Consider the following 22,013-nt stretch of genomic DNA (forward strand, 5'->3'; position numbering starts at 1 on the left):
TCCCCGGCCATCCCCTGCGTTAAAGCTATTAAAAAGCTGATGGGGTCCAAGGTGAGAGCAGCCTCCCCTGCCCAGCACCACCTTAACCGAGCCCCGCACCGAGCCCCCCTGCTCTCCACCTTAAGATGGCCTGTGGGGCTGCTGCCAGCTCCCGAGATGCACCGGGCAGGCGGCTGTAACACCCGGCCCTGGTCACATCCTGGTGCCTGGAGCAGCCTGGTAGCGATGCCCTCCCGGAGGGACCAAGCCCTCCCATTCAGGGGACACCTCGCCGCCAGCTCCGTGTCATTCCAGCCAGGAGGAAGCAGCAGGATGAATCCCATTTCCACCCCCGTGCACCCCCCTTTCTGCTGCGACTACACCCCACGGCTGCAGGGAGGGGACGCGTTGGCAGAGACGCCCAGGCATCCCCACCCAGCCCTGACGAAGCAGCAGGATCCTGGGATCTCCCAGCCCCGATTCCCGCCCAACATCTCCGGCGGGACGGATGGAAAATCTGGCTAACCCCTGCTGCTTGACTCATGCCGGCGCCAGGGCCAGGGAGGCACGGCGTGTGCCGCGGGCAGGCGTGCCGGGCACACACGCGCTCCCACATGAGGACACGGGATGCTGCCACGGGGCACGGGAGGTTGCACACGTGGCTCCTCCAAAGCCCATGTCCCACCTACGGGCATGACCCCAGAGCTGCCCCCCACCTTCCTGGGGTAATTGAGGAAGGGGGGGGGGGGGGCTTTCAATTTATCTGGGCTGACACGGGGAGGGTTGCAAAGAGCAGAAGCTGTGGGCACGTACCCCAGGCACGCACCGTGGCTCCGGGCTGCCAGCGAATTCCTTCTGGCTGGGGCCGCTGCAGGGCCTGAGGGGGACCAATTAGTGGGGGAGTGGATTAGAAATTTTGGAGGGAGTCCACAAGTGACAGCAGGAGAATAAAACCCTGTGCAGTCACCGCTCCCTGATTAGAGGGGAGGAACTGCAGCCCGGGAAAGCTGCTTTTGGTTGGCAAAGCCTTCATGCAAGGAACCCCCAGAGCAGGCTCCTCGCCCCGGCTCGGGAAGGAGGCAGCAGCCCCGGGAGCCGCTACCGCCAGCGGGTGAGTCAGGGTGGTGTTTGCTGACACTCGTCACCCAGGGGAGACCAGGAAGGGTGACGCTCTAATTTGGTGACTCACCAAAGCCGCCTGTACTTCACCGCCGCCGCCACCCCACTCCCCTTCCCACCCGACCCGACCCGGCTCGGGGACAGGGCTGATGGAGGAGGTGGAAAGCCAGTGCCCGGCAGCAAGCCACCCCATCGCCAAGTGCCTTTAGGAGAAGTCCTAAGGGGTTGGGGTCCACTGACACCTTTTAGGGTAAAAGCCAGGGCAGCAGGTCCCAGCAGACCCCCACCCCAATGCTGGAGAGACCCTCACTGCACAAACACTCGTGAGCAGAGATCCCACCCTACGAGGACAAACCACCCAAGTGCCCCTCGGGGTGAAGGCAGCCCTTGGGGGGGTACCATGGCCATCATCTGCCCCGTGAGGACAGTGCCAGGCTCGACCGAGGACAACCAACGCTGCAGCACGGAGAGAGGCAGCGGCACCGAGGGGCAGGAGCCACACACACCCGGATAGGAGCAAACTGCTCCAGCCACTTCCCACAACTGGCTGCCGTATTTTACAGTGGGGCAGGAGGTCTGGGAGGACTCCCCGGGGCAGGCTCCGCTGTGCCAGCAGCCTCCCCTGGTGACACCCAGGAAGAGTACACAGCCACGTGCTCCCTGCCCGCATGGGGCAGGAGCTGCACAGCATCCCAGCGGGATAATGAGCAGAGGGATAACGGGCGTGGGGCTGGGTACAAATATCTGCACAGGGCTGCCTATTGCAACTCGGAGCTGGGACACGCACCCAGCGCCCACACAGGCAACGGTGCGCCGTCTTGCGCCCACGGGTCCAGCAAAGCTCCCTGGCTTTGGCTGGGCACTGCTGGCTTGAGAGGGGTTTGCAGGCAGAGAGGGGCTCGCGGTCAAGTCTGAGTCAGCCCCAGCTCTCTGCAAAAGACTTCCCAGAGGGAAAGAGTCCCACGTTACATGTGCTAAGATGCAGCTGGCATTCCCCAGATTGCACATCTTTCACTAAACGCTGGCTGGGACATCCCACCTGCAAACACAACCCAAGCTCACCTGCATTGCCCTGCGTTCTCTGGGGTGAGCAGCCACCTGGGCACCTCAATCCCCATTTCCCAGGCTTCACCTGCAGACGCATTGAGGCAGAGGACATGCTCCCGGCTTGCAGCTTCCCCAGCCTGCCGGGGTTTCCCTCGTCGCAGCGGTGTCACACCGTGCATCAGGCTCTCGGGTAGCCACCTGCAGAGATGCAGCCCTGGCACAGCAGGAGCTGAATGCCCTGCTCTGATGGGATCGGACGGAGGTGCCGCAGGCTGCCCTGGGCTTTTGCTCTTCCTAAAAATCTCAACTTTTACAAAACAACCTTTCTTTACTCTCTGGGATCAACAGGACAGGGTTTGGGACAGGCAAAGCAGCTCACCTCCAGAGTGAGAGGGTGAGGCAGGGATATGCTGGGGGCAGGAGATACAGCAATGCCAACCAGTGCCTGGAAGCAGCATTCAGGATCGAAGGACAGCCCTTTGTCTCACCCTCAGCAAGAGCCATCAGGCCAAGGCAGAGCCTTTCGGGTTCGCTTCCCCCCCTCCCCTCTCCTCCCACCCCCAAAGGAGCGCGCTCCCAGTTTGGCAGGGCCAAACACATTGTTTTGCGACCTGGTATTTCCACCGGGACTCCCCCCCTTCTCTAATGACATCCCGATATTGTCTCCCCTTCCCGGTCCCACTCACAGCTGGGAAACACGCTAATCCCCAGTTTACGGCACTAATAATAACCCACAAGTTTTCAGAGCCGAGGCACAGCTACATCCCCCATCCCACACAGCCACCGCGGGGCCGCATCCTGCCAATGCTATTCCAAGCCCCAGGTAAACCCTCGGTGCTGTCAGCAGGGGGTCTCTCCCCCTTGTACCCCCCTTTTAATGCCAAGGAAGGGGTGCATTGCCATGCAAAGGCACCCGCAGCAACCCCATGCTATCAGCCCCAGCACCTGCCCCTTCTCACTGATAAGGGGGGCCCCAAAAGACCAGCCCAGACCTTGGGGAGGAGACATGACATCCTTCCACCAAAGACTCCCAGAAGTGACCTGGCACCCACAGGCAAGCGTCACTGCCACCGCTCAAACCTGTGATGCTGAGAAGCACCCAACCAGGTTTTAAGCTCCCACAGCCGCTCGAGAAGCCCTACAGATTAGGGGGAGACCTGTGTGCATATCTGCGTCCCCAGCAGCGATCCCCTTTGGGGATGTGCTGCCTGTCCCTCGGCCGAGACGCTAACACCCGGCAAACGAGCTCCACACAGCCTGGCCACATCCCCAGGCATGTTCCCCAGCGCTTTCCAACCTTTACACTCTCCTTCACCCACACCCCACGCAGCCCTGCCGTTAGTACTGTAAATTATTAAACAAGAGAAAGGCTGCACCAACCTGCGGGGCAGCAGCTGGGGCTGCGGAGAAGAGCCCCCCCGCACCCCTCTTATGCCGTGTCAGCTCCTCACCCCTGCCCGCATCCCACCTCCACTCCATCCTCCCACGGGATGCGGGGCTCCGGGCTACGCCTCAGGGGAACCCCCAGGGAAGATGCTTCTCTTTTTCTTTTTCCTCCTTCTCTACCTTAAATGATCATTTTATTAAGATGCAGGGAGCCATATCCCACGAGGCTTGCGATGGATGCCCGGTGCAACGGGACCACGCTTTGAGCTCAGCCACAAGACAGTTATTTGAGCCACCACCCTCCAGCCACCAGCTTGAACCTTGCTCGGCTCCAGCCCAGAGGCACCGGCCGGACCCGAGCAGGCAGTCCCACCTCGCAGACCACAGGATGGCCGCTTACCTTCAACTGGCGACGTCTTCAACCTCTTGCAGACGTTCTGCACGCCGCCGTAGGAGTCATTGAGCCGGGCGACCGCCTCGGCACTCCTCAGCTCCATGAGATTCCTGAGCTCCACCACGGAGCAACCAAAGTCCCCCTCATGGTTGCCTTCAGCAACCGAGTTCCCAGGGTGGTGGTCGGCCACGTTGTTCGTCATCTTGCCGGCGCAGCGGCGGCAACGCCGGCTCGCGGCTCCTGCAGCACCCTCCCTCGAGGGTCCGGCGGGGGGATGCTCGGTGTGACCCCTTCCCTGGGGGCTGCCCGGGTGAAGCGGGTGCCTCTAACCGAGCCCAACTTCTCCGGATAAAGGTGTAAACAGGATGTGCATGTTACCGCGGAGGCGACCTTAGCAACGACCAGCGTGCATCTCCCGCAGAAGGAGGAGGGCTCCCTGGATACCACAGCAACTGGAGCTGCAAAAACAAGGATGGGAAACAAAAATATCAGCATTAGGAGGCCTACTAATAAATGCACGCGCCCCACAGGACAGGCAAGTGGGAGCAATGGTACCGAGGGTAGGAACCTGCCAGAAATAATGTGGTTTGGAGGCACCGGCTTGCTCACCCGGCCCTTGGGGTCAGCATGATTTGACCAAAACAAAACCCGGATTGGCAGAAGTTGACCTCGGAGGGAGCTCAGACAGGCTCGGCATGAACCAGGGCGTTTCACGGACGTTCGGCCACGCCGCAGGGAAAACCGGCGGCAGCAGCTCCGGCAGCGCGCAGGGCCGGGCAGGAAGGGCGCCCAGGTGGTTCTTCACTCAACCCCCAGCTGCCCGGCCCAGAAAAACTCTCCCATTCAGTTTGGTTTAAAAATACATCTCGGCGGTGGAAAACAGCTGCTTCCTCCTCAGGCTGCCATCCCGGGGCGGGAGCGCCGGCTTACCGCACTGCCAACAGGTAAGCAGAAGCATCACGCCGAGCTAGCCGGCACTGACAGAAAGGGGCTTGCAGCACCCAGAGGACTTTTAATCAGCAGAGAGACTGGGCAGGAACCAGAGAAGCTACTAAAACCTGCATGTTTCTCTAAAATAAAGAGGCTTTTGCATTAATGACCCTCTCAGACCGTGTCTCAGGAAGCCCACTGTATTCTGCTTGCAAGCTCTCACGCTGTCCCCTCGAAGGCAGCGAGCGGGCTCTCAGCCTCGGCTCTCAAAGCCCCAAACCGCTGCCAGCCAGGTTACACCCCAGCCCTGCCAGCGAGAGCAGGCGACCCCCAAAACTGCTTCAACCAGCAAGACCCAAGCGCTGCGGCCAGGCAGGGACCACGAGCATCCCACAGGTTCCCCCTTCCCCAGGGGTTTGGGGTCTGGGGTGCCCCACTGGCATCCCGGGCAGAGAGGACGGGCACTAGGGACAGCTAGGGACACGGAGGGAGCAGGCAGAGCAGCACGGGCCAGAGGAGGAAAGGGCTTTCTCTCACCCAAGGTGCCCTCCGGCTCTGCTCCCAAGCTCAGATGCCAGCAGCGATGCTCCCAGACACCTCTCCAGCGCTACAGATGCGAAAAGCCTGCAAGGGAGGCTCTTTATGGAGAGAAAATAAAGTCTTTCCTAGAGCAATATAAAGGAATAACAAAAGGGGAATGGCCACTAAGGCAGCATCAGCACCGAGACAGAAGGCCGGAGGTGGCAGAGCAAGCGGACAGAGAAGCCAAGCAGTCAGACGAGAATGGGAATAAGGAGGGAAAATGCCCATCGCTGCTTCCCAGGAGCACACGGGATGCACCAGCCCTCACAAACCCAACAGACAGGCACCAGACCACCACGGGGCCATCCCAGCACCACCCCACAGCAAATGACCCCAATTCCAGTGCCGGTCCTATCAGCTTTGCAACCCCTGGGGCAGCAAGACCCTGAAAAAGCAAACCCCTCCCTGCACACCCAGCCCAGGGCCTGGCCCCTGCGAGCAGCTCCCATCCCTGCCAGCAACACCCAGGGCGGTTCTCGGCATTATCAGGAGGCAACAGGCGCCAACCGAACCTCAGGGACATCAGCGATGCTACCACCACCACGGGAGGGTCCTGTCCACCAGCCGCAGGCAGCAAAGGGACGGGGAGCACAGGGACATGCTCCCCCGTTACGGCTCCCGGGGCACCCAAACTTGCACCCTCGGGCCACAGCGTTGCTGCTGCCCCATAAAGCAGAGACTACCAGCGCCAGCTGGGCCACCAGCATCCTTGCCCATGCCCAGGTCGGTCACCCCGTGGCTCCTTGCAGAGCCGAGCTCATCTATCATTTAAAGGCATGAAAGCTGCCGGCAGCGGGAGGTAGGAGATGGCAGGTCCAATTAAGCAGACTCCTCCTGATCAACACACACACACAAAAAAAGAGACAATTCCCCCCACCTCAACACACTAATTTTTTCCTCTTTCATAGCAACTAATGTTTTCTGAGGAGAGCTCAGAGATTAAGAGACAGTTAATTAATACTGTAACGGCCTAGTCTGTAATTACCCCTGAAGGAGCCCATGGAGTGCCGATCACCACCAGCCCGTGCCCAGCTGTGAGGCTCCTTCCCTCCAGCAGCGCCGGCCCCGGGGACTCACTCTGCCGGTCAAGAAGAAAGGAGGGACCGTGGTGGGGGAAGGCTCCCGCCATCTGCTTTGAGCATCCTCCTCCAGCCCAAGTCTGGGGTCAGAGCATCGGCCAGGTCAGAGACCCATTCCTGGCCCGTCTCTGCTCCATCCCGCCGGCGCGGGACAGGCTCCCGCGCTCCTTGGCCAGGCTGGGAAGGATCCGTCCCAGGCAAGGGAAGACCTGCGCTCAGGCTTCCCTTAACAGCTAATGCTCTAATGAGTTCCTAATGACTCCAGCAGCATTCAGCAGGCTGTCCCTAACTCTAATAATTCATTTCCAGAGCCCCCAGGCACTGGAGAGGAAGAAGTGCTCCCCAAGGGTCCCCTTGGCAAGAAAACACAGCCCAGCTTGTGGGAGAACACAAGCAGGAGCCCAACTGCCCTGCCCTGCGTGGGGACCGGCTGCGTGGGACCCCCTGAGCTGCCGGCAGTGCTGCATCACCTCCCAAATAGCATCCCCGAGCAGGACAAGGGTAGCTGCAGACAAGGAGGAGTTTGGGGGTGGTGGTGGCAAAGGACACGGACCCCCTCGACCCATGGGCTGGCGTGTGAGCCGGGGAAAGGAGCGTGCATGCTCCAGGAAGGAGGGAGCGGCTGGCGAGGAGCAGCAAAGCTGATGCGGTGCTGCAGACAAACCTGCCCAGAATAATAAACGGCTGCATTACACCTCCGTCCTGGTTGGGGAGAGCGGCCGCAGGCCAGCGCAGCCCTCTGCGTGTGCCTGCCCCGGGCAGCGGAGTGGCTGCTGGCACAAAGAAAGGGACCCGCTGGCTTTGAAGCATGGGGGAAAGTGGGCTGCTCAGAGAGGGACAAGAAAAAAAAAATAATCAGCCGGACATGTCACACGTGACACCTTCAGCCAAGCCACGAGCGGTCTCGCTGCGACACCGGCGGCACAGCCCGTGGCACCGGCAGCCCGGCACACGCCAGCCTGCGGCTGCTGCCTGAGCAGCTCTTGCTGGGCCACCGGGCAAGAGCACGAATCCTCCCTGCTCAGCTCGGCGCGCTCGGACCAGACCCTGGCAGACAGACTTGAGCACCACCCCAGCAGATGACCAGAGATGGAGCAAGCCCTGACCAAGCTCAGGAGGTTTTGTTTTTTTGAACCTATGAAGGAGGGGGAAGTCCGTGCCCCAGTTCAGCTCACCCCTGCATCTTACTCCAGCCTGGACATCTCCCACCATCCAGGGCAGAAAGCACCGAGGAAGAGCAACACCAGTCACCCGCCTGCCCTTCCCAGAGCCACAAACCCCACCGAGCCAGCAGAGCAGCTCAGCCAGGCAGGATCAGGCCCATTGAGCAAACTTCAGGCCATTTGGATTGAAGTTGATCACCTTCCGCAAGCACCTACCCAGCTGCATCGGTACAGAGGCCACCCGCATCCCAGCCCCACACGCTGCCCCTCGCTCGTGGGCTGTCCTGCCCCTTGGGCAGCACCCACCGGGGTTCGTCTCCTCTCCTGCTTCGGGAACGGGGTATTGGAAACACTCGGCTGCTGTAGGTTGCCATGACAAACTCAATGTAAAGCTGTCAGGGATGCTGTTTATGTTGCCAAGCGGGGAGAAAAAAAAAAAACCAAACCACCAAAATCCCAAAATTACCCTTCCTGGCCTCAGTTTAAGATTTTTCTCTTTGGAAATTAAGAGCTGAGCTCCATCCCCAGTGGCGAGGCTGTGCTGAGCCCCAGAGCACAGCCTCATGGACAGACCGACTCTCCAGACAGACACACGGGCTCCAAAAACCAAAGTAGCCAATAAAGCAGAAAAACGGGCTTGAAGCACCTTTCATTGCCTGCTCGCCGGGAAGTGTCCCGAGCGAGACCGTGCAGCTCTCCCAGCTCTCCCTCCCACTGCGCAGACCCCACCACCACTCAGCACTTGCCATCGGCTGCTGGGAGCTGTGGTCCCACATGGGAGCGATGCTCTAATGGGAGAGGGAGCCAAAAAGCTGCTGAATGGCTGCATCTGCCAAGAAAATCACCAGGAAAGACATGTTAAGGGCTGCCACCGGCGGAGGGTGTTTCGGGAGGCGAAGGGACCCCACCGGGCAGCCGTTGTAGCCCCTCGGAGCGGGGAAGGAGCAAGCGTGCAGGGAGACGCTGGAGAGCGCGCGGGGCTCCCTGCACCAGCGTGTCTGTACCGGGACCTTTGCACAACACACCCTGCCCAGTTTCGACAGAGACGAGAGCCTTGGGCAGACGCTGTTCTTGGCAGGCGTGGGGGGGCACGGGGAGGGCACGACTCCCTGCCCCGGTGCCTGCCGGCGCTGAGCCGGGTCCATCTCCCACAGTGGAGGCACGACCGAGGCGAAGCGACGTGCCCAGGGCAACGTGGAGCAAGAAGCGGTCCCCAGGTCACGGCAACACCGATGCTCGGTGGATTTTGAGCAGCAGAGCCCCCCTCCCCGCCAAGTCCTCCGCCTCCCACCCTGCGCTGCAGCGGAGCCCCCCCTTGTCTCCCCATGAAGCAGTGGGCTGCAGCACCCCAGCGGCCGGGGATCAGGGCCCATCCCCTGCACACTCACCAAATCGCAATGTGCAACAACGCGCAGACGGCAGCGTGCACGCTTGCTTGATCCCAGCAACACCCATGGCAAGCCTTCCCCGCTCGCTCGCCGGCCGCACGCTTAACCCCTCCCGCACTGGGCGGCCAGGGCACCCCAGGGAGGACATCCAGAGGGGCCACCCAGTGAGCTACCAGGCGTTATCACCTCCTCAGGAGAGATATGGGTGGAAGGAGATGAAATGGCAACTCACAGTGGCAAACCGCACGCTCCGGAGGGCCAGGGCTGGCTCCCGAGGGGCAGGGGTGCAGCCGCAGCCCCTTGGTGCATCCCAGGGAAGATTTTTCACCCTTGGGACCAAGCGCTTCCCCCAGCTCTCACTCGCAGCCAAGAAGGGAGGAGGTGCAGGATCGCAGCCGTTGGAGCGGGCAGCGAAGGAACCTGCGCCTTCCACCCCAACGCCACGGAGAGGGGCCATGCCCCAAGCAGGGAAGGGTGGAAAAGATGAGGGGGGGGACGAGGCCAGCCCAAAACACCCCAGACAGACCTCTCCAGGCACGAGCTCCACTCACGGCACCCTGCGCTGGCACCCGTGCAGCGAGGGAGCAGGATCCGTCCCTCTTCCCACAGTAACACCGGCGTCCATCTCTCCTTGCTTCTTCCCCGGGGCCCTGGGTGCCAAGACCAGACATTGTCCCCCGCCGGGGCTCCCCTGCACAGGCACCTGCATCACCCACGGGACGTCACCTCCTCCCGCCGCCGCATCCGCTTCCTTCGCCGCAGCGCGCTGCTTCGGGGCGGGGACGGTGGCATTTCCCTCCCCAGTGGGGCCACTCCAGCACCCACCAGTGGGAAACCCCCAGCGACACCCACCCCACCCCAGGGTGCTGCACGTGGGGACCGGTAAACTCAAGAGCCAAAATCCTGGGATGGGCGAGACCCCAATGACTGTAAGACCCTCTCATTTCCCTCGCAACGGGGAGGGGGAAGAAGCTCCCAGCCTTCATCTTGCAAGAGTGGGGGGACTAAGCGTGCCCCCCCCCCCCCAACCCCGCCAAGGGCATTGCAGCTGGAAAAGGAGCCAGCAAAACGCCCAGGAAGCGCTGGGGCCTCGCACAGCTCCGGCAGAGCTCGGCAGCAGCAACACCGTGGCAGGGGAAACCAAGTCACGGCGCAGGAGTGACTTGGTCCACAGCGCAGGGCTGATGCTGCAGCCGGGGAACACCAACTCCAGTGGAAATTTTCTGCAGGGTCAGAAGGAGCTCAGGGCTTCTCCTACGCTCACCCGCCGGCAGCCCCCATGGCAGCACCCTGGGAAAGGCAGCATCTTCTCCTCCCGCATCCCCGCGGGGGGAACCGCCGGCTCCGCAGGCGCAGCGGCAGCTCCGCAACGCAGCGAGTTAAAATTCCCGAACTCCCACGCGGTGCCGACTCCTACGCACCTCACCGTCTGCGAGCTGGGACGCCGGAGGTGACGTGAGGGTGGTGGTGGGGACACACACACCAAAAGCACCCAGTTACTGTAGGCAACGTGTAACGCTGTCACGCGTGGTCGCTGGCGCGGAGTGACACACGTTGTCAGCGGCACGGGAAGGAGCTGCTGGCCCGGAGATGTCACCGCCACCAGCCCCAGCTCCCCACTCTCCCCTGCCGCCGGAGCATGAATTGCACCAGCCCACGGACGGCAGAGCCCGTAGTATTTCTCCCACACACCTCTGCCGAGGCACACGCTTTCCCGCTGACGGGAGCGGGGCGAGCGCTCGCTTGTGTGCCAAGAGCGCAGCTAGCGCGCGTGGCCTGCTCTCCGTGAGCAATGACTGCCAGCACATGCACCGAGGGCTGCCACGTGCAAGGGCACAAGTCAGGGCTCACGTCCCCAAACAAGCTGCCATCCCCTGGCCGGGTTTGCCCGCTCGTCCCCACGCGGGGTGCACAATGCACGAACACCAGTACCGAAGTGACCGCGGGTGGGGAAGAAACCAGAGCATCATCCCACCCCGAGCAGCGTTACAGCATCGCACCATCCTCCTCCTCCTCTCCTGCCTCCCACCAGGCTGTGGGGACCAAAAGGAAGGACGGCAGCTCTGAGCCACGTACCAGGGGCCAAGGTTACAGGGAAAGCACCAGTGAAAGGCAGGCAGAGGCAACCTTCTCCAAAAATGCATCTCTTTTTGCAGGCCACTCCGCAGGGAACACAAACAGCTGCCATCAGCCCACTAATTACAGCTGCCATGGCTCCATTTTTGCTAATATTTTGCCTCCTGTTAACGAAGGTAGGAAAACTGTTGGGTTTGTTTTTTTTTTTTTTTTGCATGCCCAAGGCAGCAATTAGCTATTGCAAAAGGCAGGGAAGAGGCTGGAGGCAAGAGAGCACCGGGCGCTCTGCGGAGGCGTGGAACAAGCGCGGATGCAATGATCCATGACGTGGCTCCCCAAAACCTGCTGCCCCGAGCCCGCGGCCAGCCCAGGGCAGCCCCTGGCTCCCGCTGCCCGAGCCCTGGCACGACGCATCCACGTGCAAAAGCCATCGGCGCAGCTGCCGGAGCCTCGGTGCTGGGGGCTCAGGAATCTGCCCGCGCCCCTCAGCTTCCCCACGCCACAGGGTGCAGCAGCCCAGGAATTTCAGGGGGGGTGGAAAAAAAAAAAAAAAAAGAAAGAAAAAGGAGGGAGTCTCTAGGCGAGTTGTCAAGGGGAATGTTTCCATCTAAGGCCTTGGTATTTCTCTCCCGGCGCCTGCACTAAATCACCCCAGCTCCTCTCATTATTCTTTTGTGCTTTACAAGGTAGCGCAGCCAGTGGAGGAATGCAGAAGTATGCAGAAAGCAAACCCCAGCCTCTTCTGCACCAGCAAATACCTGCAGCCCTCGAGCCTTCAACCTTTGGAGAGGCACAGCATCCCCTCCTGCCACCCCTCCGCCAGCACTGGGCACCTCGCCGAGGCAAAGGCAGCTGGTGCCTGGTGAGCTGGCGCGTTGCAGAGCCCCAGCGTGCCCAGTGCTGTCGGACTGGGGGGCTGCGCTGGACCCTGGCACGAGGCTTTGTCCACCCCTTCTCCCTCCCACTTGGCACTGGGAAACGGGTTCCTCCCACCCCAGCCCAGGAGTATGGCAGGCAGCGGGTACCTGCCACCAAGCGATAAGGCATCAACTGGCACACACTGGACAACTCTTTACTCCAGCTCTTTTTTTTTTTTTTCCCTCCAGATGAATCTGTTTTGCGATGCCCTGGTGGGGAGGTGTCCAGGGCAGACAGCTCCCACCAGGCTGGCCCCCCTGGACCTGATCCCGGGCTTGTCTTTGTGCTCTTTTACAGCCTCGAGGAAACAAGCAAGTCCAAAGCAACATAGGGAAAGTTTTGGGATTTAGGCGACTTCAAAACTGGGGAGCAGGACTTGATGATAGAAATAAGGCAGCAAACTAGGCCTGGGGCTCTGCCTCAAACTCCTCTTGCAGCACCACCGACCTGGTGGGGCTGCTCCCCAGGATGGACGTCGAGCCACGCTCGCATCCCAGCCCTGCGCTCAGACCGATCCCGATCCTCCCGGTTCACAGCACACCTGAACGCCCGCCGGTCTTGGCACCCTGCTACAGAAGGGAGATGACACCCGACGATCCCGTCCGGGCGGGCAGCTGGGGGTCCCATCCCCAGGGAGATGCTCCGTCCTGGCACAGCTTCGCCTGGCTCCCACCCAGCACATGGATGCTGGGACTCTCCCAGCCGGCCCCTGCGGAGCAGAAGCGCTGATGCAGAGTATGGCTGGGAAGAGCCGTCCGTGCTGGCCAGGCGGCTGGAGGAGAGGGCACGGGCCACAAGGACAGGATTAAACCCGAGGACTTGCAGAAAGCAAGATGGGGGGGAGCCAAGAGCCCTGCCTCGAGGGACGGGTGCTCTCTGCTCCAGAGACCTTACAAGTGGTTCCTGGGGCAGAGGCACAGCCAGAGGACACTGGCACCTTGGCAGGAGCTCGGGCAGAGGCGAGCCCGACCCAGCTGACCCGCAGCCCTCGCTGCCAGCCCAGCACTGTGCTGCTCGGGGGAGCAAGGGGAGAGGCAGGGATGCTCCAGGCAGCTTAGCCCTGCCCCAGCGCATTCAGCCATCCCCACCGCTCCGGCGCTTACAAATGCCCATCGGATGGGACAGCCCATGAGCACCGGGTGCAGACGCTGTCCCACAGGAGCAGGACTCGGCTCCCTGCACATCCCTCCACCTTACGCAGATGGGGAAACTGAGGCAGCAACACACCTGAGCACAGCATCAGCCCACTCCCAGCCCCCGAGCAGGGAGGGGATCCCGGCAGTCCTGACTCCCACCTTTCTAAATCCTATCCAGGAAGCAGAGGAACAGCTTAGCTTAAAATAAAGTAAAAACCAGCAGGCAAGAACCGACCTACAGAGCACAAGGGAATCTCACAAGCAAAACAACACCCAGAGAACGAGAGCGCTATCAGCCAGGACAGACGGGTACAGCCATGATATTTTTAGCAGTATTACACAGGGACAGGGGATTCCTACCCTGAAGATCCCCAGGGGCTTAAAATAGGTCCCGTCACTTCCTCCCGGCAGCGGCTGGGAGAAGCATCTGCTTCGTCTGGAAGCCGAGAGGAGAGGTTGAGTCCTTGGGTCTTGGGGTGCCGCAGGGCACCCCGAGACCCAGGGAGGCATCTGGGTGAGCGCAGCACTAACCTTCTCTGCCAGAGCACCGCGATGAGCTGCTTCCTCCTGCCCCGCTCGGTGAAGAGAAAAAGCCCATGCAAAAAACAAAATAGCAGCAATAATAAAAAAAACACCCCTCTTGTTCACAGCAAGGGAAACTGAGGCAGGGGAAGCAGAGCTTGTTTGACACCACGGGGAAGTCAGTCTGCCTTGCTGCATTGCACGGCCCGCCTGGTGAGCGGGGGGGGGGTCCCCCAAAGCAGGGATGCACCGGAGGGGAACCCCAGCAAGTCCAGTTGCCCCACAGCAGCCCCCAGGAGCGGGCTGGGACAGCAGGAGGAATGACCCAACGCTCAGATCCTGACCCCGAGGCTGGCAGCAGCCCTGGGGACACGGCAAAGGGCTGGCGATAGAAACACCCCTCCTGCCGCTCTCGCCACGTGGACGAGGGAGACGGGATGGGTGCCCCTGGATCCAGGGGTCCGGCACCCAGAGCTCCCACCCGTCTCGGCTCCGAGGGCTCCCGTGCAGTCCCACTGCGGATCACATCCCAGACAGACAGCGTGCCAGGCAAAGGGTAACTTCTCCGATCCCGGCTAGCAGGTATCCCTCGTGCCAGACCGCGCCTGTGGCAAATCCATATTTTTCCATTTAAAAGTCCAAGCAGAGAGGGGACTTTCCAGGCAAAGGAGAAGAGTAAGCAACCAGGGGGGGCTGTGATCCCCCTCCCTGCCCCAAAGGGTTAAAAAATAAAGCCGGCAAAAGTGTGTCTGCGATAGGAAAAACACACGCGCTCCCAGGGAGAGCGCGCCGGCTGCTCGCCGTTTCCCTTCCCGACATGCCCCGCTCCTGGGAAAGTGTAGGCTGTTTTCCATATATAACTGCAAACTGTTCCATGCAGTAAGAAGTCTAATTAAAGGGAGGGAGGGAGAGCGGGAGAGACGCAGAAGACCGAAAGGCAATATTTATACGAGGGAAGAAAGCCTGCATCCCGGGCACCAAATTAGACCCTTGCAGAGCAAAGCCCGTGATATCATCGAGAGATCAAATCTGGGCAGAACAGCAGCTTTGCAGAAGAGGCAAATCAGAGCCTGGAAAATATGTACCAATAAATAAGAGGAGAGAGCCAGATGGGCCAGGAGAGCACGGGGAGGGGCAGAGGAAGGAAAAGCTAATCTGAGCCAGTTGCTGGGATAAGGCAGAGTGCCACGGGAGGGTGCACATACACCCCCGGCCCCCCGCAAGCCTCCCGGGGTCCCCGCTCCCCGTCCCCCACCACCCTGTGCGTCCTGCGGCTGGAAAACCAGTTATTTAAGTAAATAGCAAGAATCTGCTTGAAAAATAAATGTTAAAGTAAAGCCGCACATGCAGGAACAGGGCTGGGGGATGTGAAATGCCAGGGAGGAGAGCGGCACGCTGGCACGGTGCAGAAGCCAGATGCCATGGCGGGTGGGGAGAGGCTGCAGGCGAAGGGGCACCCATCCCGGGCACCCACCCCATGCAAGGGGCGACCCACGCAGCACCCAGTCCTCGCCCCACTTAAACACACCAGTCCTGGCTCTCTCCATCCCACGTGCGGCTGCATCCCACCACCCCAATGCTTCAGGGGCACCCCCTTCCCCAGCATCCCCAGCCCGGCCAGGGCAGGAGGGGTACAGGGGGAGGCAGCCCGGGCTGGACGTGGAAAACACGCACCCGATCTGTTCTTCAAAGCCTCTTTGTTAGAGCTGCACTTCCCACAAGCGCCAGCCACAGCCCCAAGGTAATCCAACAGCCAGCTAACACATTCCCGGCGTTATTAAGTCCTCTGCCTACACTAGGTGTCAATGCATTTTAAAACCGTTAACATGCTTTAATTAAGTGCCAATATATTTAAAAGTCGCCCTACCTAGGCTGAGCCCTCGCGGAGAGGCTGGCTTACCGCCTGGCCACTGGGTTTGCTGCATCGCTCGGTGCCGACAGCGCCGTCGCAGACATCCTCGCGGGCACTGCACGCTCCACTCCCAACGGCGGCTGGGGACCGACCCCTCCGCACCCCAAAAACGGACCCGACCCGCCGCTACGCCGCTGCCGCCCCGACCCGGCGACGGAGCCCTGGTGTGCTGGGCACCGCCATTCCCAGCACCGCCATTCCCAGCACTGCCCCGGCCCCCATCCCCACCTCCGCGCAGGCACACACCCTTGTGCCCCGGGCGCCCAGCACCGTCCTGACCTGCCATCCTGTTTATGCAGCGTCTCGAACCCCACGCGCTCCCTTCCCCCTGCACTTCGGGCAACGCCCCAGAGGCTCCCAGCTGCACCAGTAACCCAGAGAAACTGGGATATCCCTTTCCTCAAGTGCCAGCGCGAAGCCGCTGGCGAGGCTCCCACCTCCTGCATCCTTCCAGGTGGGATGCTGCCCTCCAGCCCCTCCGGCGCTGACCCACGCCCCAGGCTTTGCCACCGCACACATCCTTTGTGCCCATAAATCGCACCTCACCGTGCTGGGGGAGGCCAGCCTGCCGTTCGTCCCAACCCCCAGAAAACCTGCTGTTGAATCTGCAACGAGTCCTAAGCTTGTGTTGAGCTCTACTTCAAGCAGAGACACTCGCTGCAGAGCCGGGACAAGATGCAACGGGGACAAGGACACCCTGCTGCGTGGGGGGGGGGGGTCCCACCGCCCAGCACCCCCACCCCACCGAGCGATGTCCCCTGCTAATGCAGAGCCAGCCCCGAAGCCCTGCAGCCTCTGCCCAGCCTCCAAGCAAGAGGAACAAACCAGCCCCGCATGGCACAGCGGAGCCCAGCACGGCCCCGGGGTCACCCGAGGTGACTGCCGGACACCAGCCACTTTGTACTGGCTGGACCTGGAGGCACAGGAGCTCTGGGAGGGTTTATAACAGTCCCTGCCTATCACCAGCATTTATACAGGTGGGTATCTAAGCACCAGCGCTAATCTGGGGATAATAGCAGCTTTAGCAGCGATAGGGCAGAGATTACTGCCGCAATCCGGGTGTTAGGGGCGTTTCGTTGGCAGTAAGCAGCGCAGCAGGCAGGCAGACAGAGCAAGGCGGAGAGGGGAATAAAGCGAGCGGCCAGCATCGCGACCCGGCTCCTGGCAGCTCCCCAGTGACACCAGAGCCCAGCACCGGGCTGGTACCGGGGTACGGGAGGCAGATGTGCTAGCCCACGGCTGGGGGATGCGCTGCCTGCAGTGAGCCTGCCCGCCATCCAGCCGGAAAAATGCAAAACCCACCTAGTGCCTGGGGTTTTGCATGGACAGGATTCCTCCTCCTCTTCCTCCTGCCCCAGGCATCCTACCCAGGATCGCCGGCATGCTGTAATCCCCCCTGCTCCCAAAGCTCTGGCTCCTCTTCTCTGTCCCCACATTTTCCTGGCTGCCCCGTGCATACGGGGTAGCTGCCCGCAGTAGCGGGGTCCTTCATCATCCTCTCCATCAGCCTTCTGCACCATCCTCTGACCCCAGGCAGGGTCAGGGCAGGCGTTCTTGCTCTCTACATAACAAGGACAGTGGGAATGCAAAAAGCAAGTCTCACTGCCAGCGGAGCCTGCTTGGTTTGGGGTCCCCCAGCACCATTCAGGGACCCCCAGCACCACCTGGGCTTCTTCTGCCCAGGCAGCACCCTGCTCCCACGCAGCCCCTCAAGGGGAGGCAGCCAGACAAGGTCCTGGAGCGAGGAGGCTGAGATTTGGGGAACCCCATCCCCTCCCTGCCTGCTTTTCTGGGTCCCTTCTTGGTGATGCTTTGCCCAAACCGATCACCTTGAGCGGGGACGGAGCACGGCGAGGTCTCAGAGGCTGAGAAACAGCAAGGCCAGTCTGCACAGGCAGCTGTGTCCGGGGGAGCAAGAGGAGGAAGGGAGGATCCCTCATTGTTCTTTCCAAAGGGAAAAGGGACAGTCCCCTGAATGGAAGTGCCAGGCAGGGCAGGAAACACCTCCAGCCTCCTCACTCCAGGCTGCATCTGCCCGTGGAGAGCAGAGGACACCTGCATGCAGCGCAAGTGCCCCCCGTGCTGCAGAAGCATGATCCACAACATCTTGCAAGGATTTGATGCATTTCACGTTCAACTGCAGGAGCGAGAAGATCCCCCGGCTGCTGCCCTGCAGAGAAACACCCAGACGCTGTGCGGAGGGGAAGAGAAAGGAGGAAGAAGGGCCATTCCTGCACCGAGACCCAGGTAAAGGCAGTGGGGAATGCCCAAGCTGGTGCTCAGCGAGGTGAGACCAGGCGCACAGAAGATAAGCCTGTCTGCAGATAGCAGGCGCGGATGGGAAGAGATGGAAATAGTGGGAAAACAACGCCAAGAAGGGAAGCAACGAATGGAAAGAGATGAAAGGCAGCAGGTCAGGAGTTAGCACAACAGAATTTAGCAGCGGATACGGAGCCGGAGCATGATGTGGAAGGATTTTGGCTCACCACGGCTGCACCCAGGGGACCAGCTGCACCCAGCCCTCGAGCATGTGCTGGGTACCAGGGCAGCCACCTCTCCATCACCCCCGGATGAGCCTCCCCCAAAAGAGGCACCTACAGAGCAACATCTCAGCACCCTGACCCACGGCTCCAGCCTCCTTCCCCAGCAGGCAAAGCAGCCGTCTCCTTCGGGAGCCGCAATCGGCTGCATTTGGCACCCAGCACACGCCAAGTAATTCAAGCTGCCCCTGGGAAGAGCAGCCCGCGGATTTAATACTCCGCAGAGCAGACAGGCGTTTGCAAGGCCGGCTCCCGGGGGCACAGCGTATCCCCGGGGATGCTGAAGCAGGTAGCGGGATGAGGTTATACAGCTGTTTTTTTCCCCCATGGGGAGGTGAGCAGGTCTTGGCTGCTTGCTTTCTCCCTCCCCCAGGAAATCTCCTACTCGTTTGGGAAACACCCCCAGGTGCCCTGCAGTTCTCCGGGGAGGAAACACTGCCCAAACACAATCTGTTTTGGTCCTTCCCTTTGTTTTTGGACAGTCCACTTGGGGTCAGATTTAAGAGCAATTCGTCACTTGGGAAATAACACCACTTCAGGCCTCCTCCCTCAAATAAACCTCAAAAGACATCATTTAGGTGAGCTTAATTTGGACAACTAAAAATAGCCAGCACTAGTCACACTGGAAAATGCAGGCTGCAGAGCTTCACGCTTTCACAGCTCGAGCCAGGACACGGGAGTTTCTGGCTGTGGGTGCCCCCGGCTCCGCAGATGTGCCCCTGGGTGAGAAGCACAGCCCTGCTCCCACGGGGGAATGGGGTGGGCACAGCGGGACCCACCGGGGACCCATCCCTGGGGCCCCCAGCACCCTGCACAGCTGTTCCAATGAAAGTTTTGGGTCCCCACACTTTCCCAAGCAGGATGCGGTGACTCACAGCCACGTCTACACCAGGACACCCAGGAAAGATCAGCCGCGCTTTCAGCTTCTCCGCAGCTAAGCCAAGTTTCTGGTCCCGGCTCCCTGCAGCTGATTCACCCCCGCTTCCCCCAGCGTCCCCAGGCAAACGCAGTCAGGCCTCTCCGCCAGATCTGCCCGCACACGGGATAAATCCCCTGCACTGAGTAATGCGTAGAGGCGGGTTGTTATTACAGCTTTCCTCCTGTTCTGTAGCAGTGGGGCTGTCACAAGCGATGCGACCCTCGCAAGGCACAATCCAAGCCTTGCTACAGCCCGGCAGCCCATCCCACCGGCAGCTCGGGCTCCTCCACCACCAGCCTGGCATTACCGGCTGCCGGCATCACCAAACGGCCTCTGGCAGAGCCACAAATCCAGCCTGCCCTCGTTTCCCTGCAATCCCCCCTCCTTGCACCAATCTCTCCCTGCTCCGGAGGCAAGAATAATATTTAACTCAGGTTCACGCTGGAGCACGAGCTCCCTCCCAGCCTGGGTCACCCCCAGGCTGTCTCCATCACAGAGGCCACGCTCGATCCGTGCTCCCACCACAGCCACGTGCCCACGGGAGAGCCCGGCGCCGGCAGAAAGCCCCTCTGGAGCGGGTGGTGCTGGGCTGGGAACCCCGGGGAAGCTCGGCACCGCGCGCTGCCGGCTGCCAGCTGCAGCGATATGTCACGGCACGGTTTTGTATGCAGCCGGCGCCGAGGCGGCTTTCCCGGCACACGGGACCGGCAGGCAGGCTGTACAGGTGCCACGCTGGTCTGGGAGCCTCACGCAGCAAACGAGACACCCTGCCCTGGATTTCGTGGCCAGCAGATCACGCCTGGAGCTGTCCTCCTCTCCTGGAGTACAGCCCGGCTCAGCCTGCAAAGCCAACGATAAGGTTGGGGCTTCAGCCCCTGCAGAAAAGAGATGAGATAACCAGACGCTCGAGGACCAAGCCATCTTCTCGCTCGTCCTCGTGTCCCTTCGCTGCCCGCAGCAGCCACAGCCTGCGAGACGGCATGAGCAAGAAAGCAGCCTTCCCATCTCCAGTTAAAAAGCATCCATGCAGCCTGAGATCCGCCTGCAGCAGCCGAGCGCTCGAGCAACCCGGGGTTACTTTTAAGTGGTTGGTGAGAAGGTGGGAAGAGAGAGATGAAGAGCAGGAGCACCTCCATGCCGTGCCACTAAGCCTCTGGGAGGGCCGAAGCAGAGAGAGACGAAGCATCAGCATTCCCGAGCAGGAACAAAGGGCGAGAAGAGAAAAGCCGAGGGCATGCCTCGGGGCTGGCTGGGGCGATCGGCACCTCCTGGGCAAGCGAGGGGTGGAGAAGGGACAGTAAAGCTCTAGCTGTCGCAGCAGGGTCCTTAATTAGCATCTTGGGAAACCATGCTGAAAATCAGACACCTTCTGTCCGAAATCCGAGCCCGGACCTGAAAATCTGATCGCTGGATCCGATGCTCAAAGAGCAAAGGTCACATCAAGTCCCAGGCAGGCCCTGGAACCGCGGTGCAGGGCTGAGCTCCCTCGTGGTCCCCTGCAGCCCAGCTTCACCCCCTGCCCCCCCCAGCCCCCCCGGTGGGAGCAGAGGCAGCACGGCAAGGGCCAGTGGCTTATTTTTAGCCTGGGGAAGGCAGGAGCCTGTGAGCAGCCCTCTCGGCTCTCGCCCTTGGCACGGGGCTCGCTGCTTTTACCGCTGCCACTGCTGAAGCGAGTGCCTCGGGCCTCAGCCCACCCCGCTGCCCCCCCGGCTCTGCAGTGCTGGGATTCAGCCCCCCCCCCCCGGCTGGCATCACCAACCGGCCCAATCCCTCCCCCGGCACAAATCCTTTCTCTGCCCAGGGAGGAGGAAGATGATGCTGGGATCAGCCCAAGAGCCGGCGGCTGTCGCGGCCCCGCGGCAGACGGATCCAGCTTATTTATGGCTCCTTAACGGACCGCGGCGAGTTAGGCAGGGCTGACCTTTCTGCGCCTGAGACAAAGAGGAGATGTCAGCAGCCGCGGCGGTGGAGGAGTCACAGGATCGGCGGCACGGAGCCCTCCTCTGCCAGCTGGGACGGAGCAGGAGACCAGACCTGTGCAGGGGTCTCGGGAGCGGGGAGTCAGCTGGGATCACGGGAAGCGAAGCTCGCTGGGATCCCAGCCTGGGAAAAGGAGGGATCGGATTCCTCCCTCCCCGTCCCTGCTGGACAAACTCTTCCGGGTAGGGACTCCTACGCGCTGTACTCTGCCCAGGCACACCAGCAGCTCGCTGCTCCCCTCAAACCCCAGCTGCTTTAGCAGGGGGAAAATATAGGGATACTGCATAAAATAAAAAAAAAAAAGGGGGATGGAGACTTGTGCCCGGCACCCCAGCGGCCACAGCAGCGCTCGGCTCCTTTGGCTGTCGGTGCCTCGGCTCAGCCCAGCTGCCGACTCATCCCTGCCATGGAAGCGTAGAAGCTAAAGTTTCCCCGTCAGCATAAAACACAGACAACCGGCCAAACCTTCAACTTGGCTTCTGCCACCCCGGCGAGGAGTCCCCACAATGGGGACCCGCCACGTCCCAGCTCGGGTGCCCGCAGTGGGCGGTGGGGTGCAGGGGACCGGTGTGTCCCCACGGGCTCGCCGCAGACCCTTGTGCTGCGGGAAGGGAAGGGCTGGCTGAGACAAGCTCTCCTGAGCCAGCCTTTGGCACTGTCCGACGGGATGATCCTTCCCGTGCCCCTTCCCTTGCTCCGAAGCGAGTTAGCCGCAGGATTTTTGGCAGCTGCACGGTGCCCCCTCCCCAGCCTGGCCCCTCCCGGTCCGTACGGCGTTTAGGACTGGATGCCACGATGCAGAAGCACAGATGTCGCATAGAGCCAGCCCGGGAGCACTCGGCATCCCCCCTCACGCCTGCGCCGGGGTCCCCACGTCCCTCTCCATCTGCCAGGGCAGCGGAGGCCCGTCCACACTTGCGAGAGCGGGGCCAGCTTTGCTGCT

At 61.3% G+C, this 22,013-nt stretch overlaps 1 protein-coding gene across 8 annotated transcripts in view; it reads right to left on the reverse strand.

The window, feature by feature from the left end:
• ATP2B4 (ATPase plasma membrane Ca2+ transporting 4) overlaps nt 1-22,013 on the reverse strand; it is a 54,114-nt gene that overhangs the window by 27,512 nt on the left and 4,589 nt on the right. For 7 of the 8 annotated variants that reach the window (XM_029999951.2, XM_029999947.2, XM_029999949.2 and 4 more), the window contains exon 2: nt 3,932-4,383. In XM_029999951.2, the coding sequence (XP_029855811.1) occupies nt 3,932-4,127 (196 nt within the window). In that variant the 5' untranslated portion in view covers nt 4,128-4,383. Of the gene's footprint in view, nt 1-3,931; nt 4,384-21,011; nt 21,031-22,013 lie in introns of those variants that run through there. The other variant, XM_029999945.2, reaches the window with a different exon arrangement.

The sequence above is a fragment of the Aquila chrysaetos genome, chromosome 24 (assembly GCF_900496995.4).
Source record: "Aquila chrysaetos chrysaetos chromosome 24, bAquChr1.4, whole genome shotgun sequence".
Lineage (NCBI taxonomy): Eukaryota > Metazoa > Chordata > Aves > Accipitriformes > Accipitridae > Aquila > Aquila chrysaetos.